The sequence below is a fragment of the Myotis brandtii genome, unplaced genomic scaffold (assembly GCF_000412655.1).
Source record: "Myotis brandtii unplaced genomic scaffold, ASM41265v1 scaffold632, whole genome shotgun sequence".
In the NCBI taxonomy this organism is placed as follows: domain Eukaryota; kingdom Metazoa; phylum Chordata; class Mammalia; order Chiroptera; family Vespertilionidae; genus Myotis; species Myotis brandtii.
In genome coordinates this window covers 43,708-45,039 of record NW_005370419.1, presented here as the reverse complement: position 1 = coordinate 45,039, position 1,332 = coordinate 43,708, and the positions used below count along the sequence as shown (strand labels likewise).

The 1,332-nt window shown below is 66.5% G+C and overlaps 1 protein-coding gene across 1 annotated transcript in view; it reads right to left on the bottom strand.

Moving 5' to 3' along the window:
- The window catches only part of LOC106723720 (spore wall protein 2-like), a 15,662-nt gene extending 15,067 nt beyond the window's left edge, over positions 1-595 (bottom strand). The window contains exon 1 of the mRNA XM_014528377.1: positions 490-595. Within this exon, the coding sequence (XP_014383863.1) occupies positions 490-579 (90 nt within the window). The 5' untranslated portion in view covers positions 580-595. The remainder of the gene's footprint in view (positions 1-489) is intronic.
- Between the last annotated feature and the right edge of the window lie 737 nt (positions 596-1,332).

The following is a 1,332-nucleotide window of genomic DNA, read 5'->3' as shown; positions in this document are numbered from 1 at the left end:
GTTCAGGTGTCACTTCCCCACTTGTCCTCACCTTCACCCTGTGGTCACCTGCCCAGTGAAGGGACAGGTGTGCTGGGGGGGGGAGGTCTGGGCCCAGGTCTGAGGGGGCCGTGTGTTCTGGGTGTAGTGGCCTGGAGGCTGTGGCTGAGTCCTGCTGCGATGGAAGGCGGGCGGGAGGGGCAGGGGTCTGGGCGCTCCTCCCAGTCCCAGAGCCACGTGACTGATGTGGGAACACTTGGTCCCCGTGCACAGCTGGCCCGTAGCCCCGGGCTCTCGAACGGGAGCCGTGTGTGGGGCAGAGCCCTGAGGCGTGTACAGGCCCAGCTCCCGCCCTAGATGACCTCTCAGAACAGAGCCCGGGGGGCCGGGGGGGCCGGGGGCCTGTGCAACGGGCCCGGGAATCAGGACACCTCGAAATGGCAGGTGCTGCCGTGGGAAATGCCACCGTCCCCCCAAACTAAGGGTGCAGGAGCCCAGAGAGCCCGCCCACCCGCTGCCAGCCTCCGAGATACTGCCCTTTGCCATCAGCGGGCCATGGGAGGGGGCCCCTCTCCCAGAAGCTGCATTAAAGAGAAACATGCCCGCCCGGCGTGGCTCAGGGGCTGAGCGTCTGCCTGTGAACCAGGAGGTCACGGCTCGATTCCCGGTCAGGGCCCAGGCCCGGGGTGCAGGCTCCATCCCCAGTCGGGGCGTGCAGGAGGCAGCCGATCCATGACTCTCTCATCATCGATGTTTCTCTCTCCCTCTCCCTGCCTCTCTGAAATCAATAAGAATATATTTTTTTAAAAAAAGAAAAATATGCCGAGAGGGCGGTGGCCACCTGAACGAGGCCCGTAGGGCAGCCACCATCTGGAGGTCATCCCCGTGGGAAAGTCTTTGTCCTGCGTCCCTCCCCACAGGCTGCGACGCTGGGAGGGGCCTCCTGGCTGCTGGACGGGGCGCTGACCGGCCCCAGGCAGGAAAGCTCTGGGCTCCAGGCCTGAGGTGGACCCCAGGTGGACAGGGTGGGGCTCTGGACGTGAGGAGGGCTCGGGGGGAGGAAAGCGCACGACAGGCAGCTGCTGGGGCGGTGCGGCCCGGTCCTCGCCTGGGCACTTAGCAACCCCGCAGCTGTCACTCATCCCAGGCCCGACTGTCCCCAGGCTCCCCAGTCCTCACGGCCCTCCCTCACCGCCGTCCCCCTCCCCCCAGGCTACCTGTGCTTGTACATGGAGAAGGATGAGCTGCTGGGGGCCACCCTCATCCTCGCCTGGGTCCCCAACTCCCGGATCCAGCGGCAGGACGAGGAGGCGCTGCGCTACATCACCCCCGAGGGCTCCCCCGTGCGCAAGG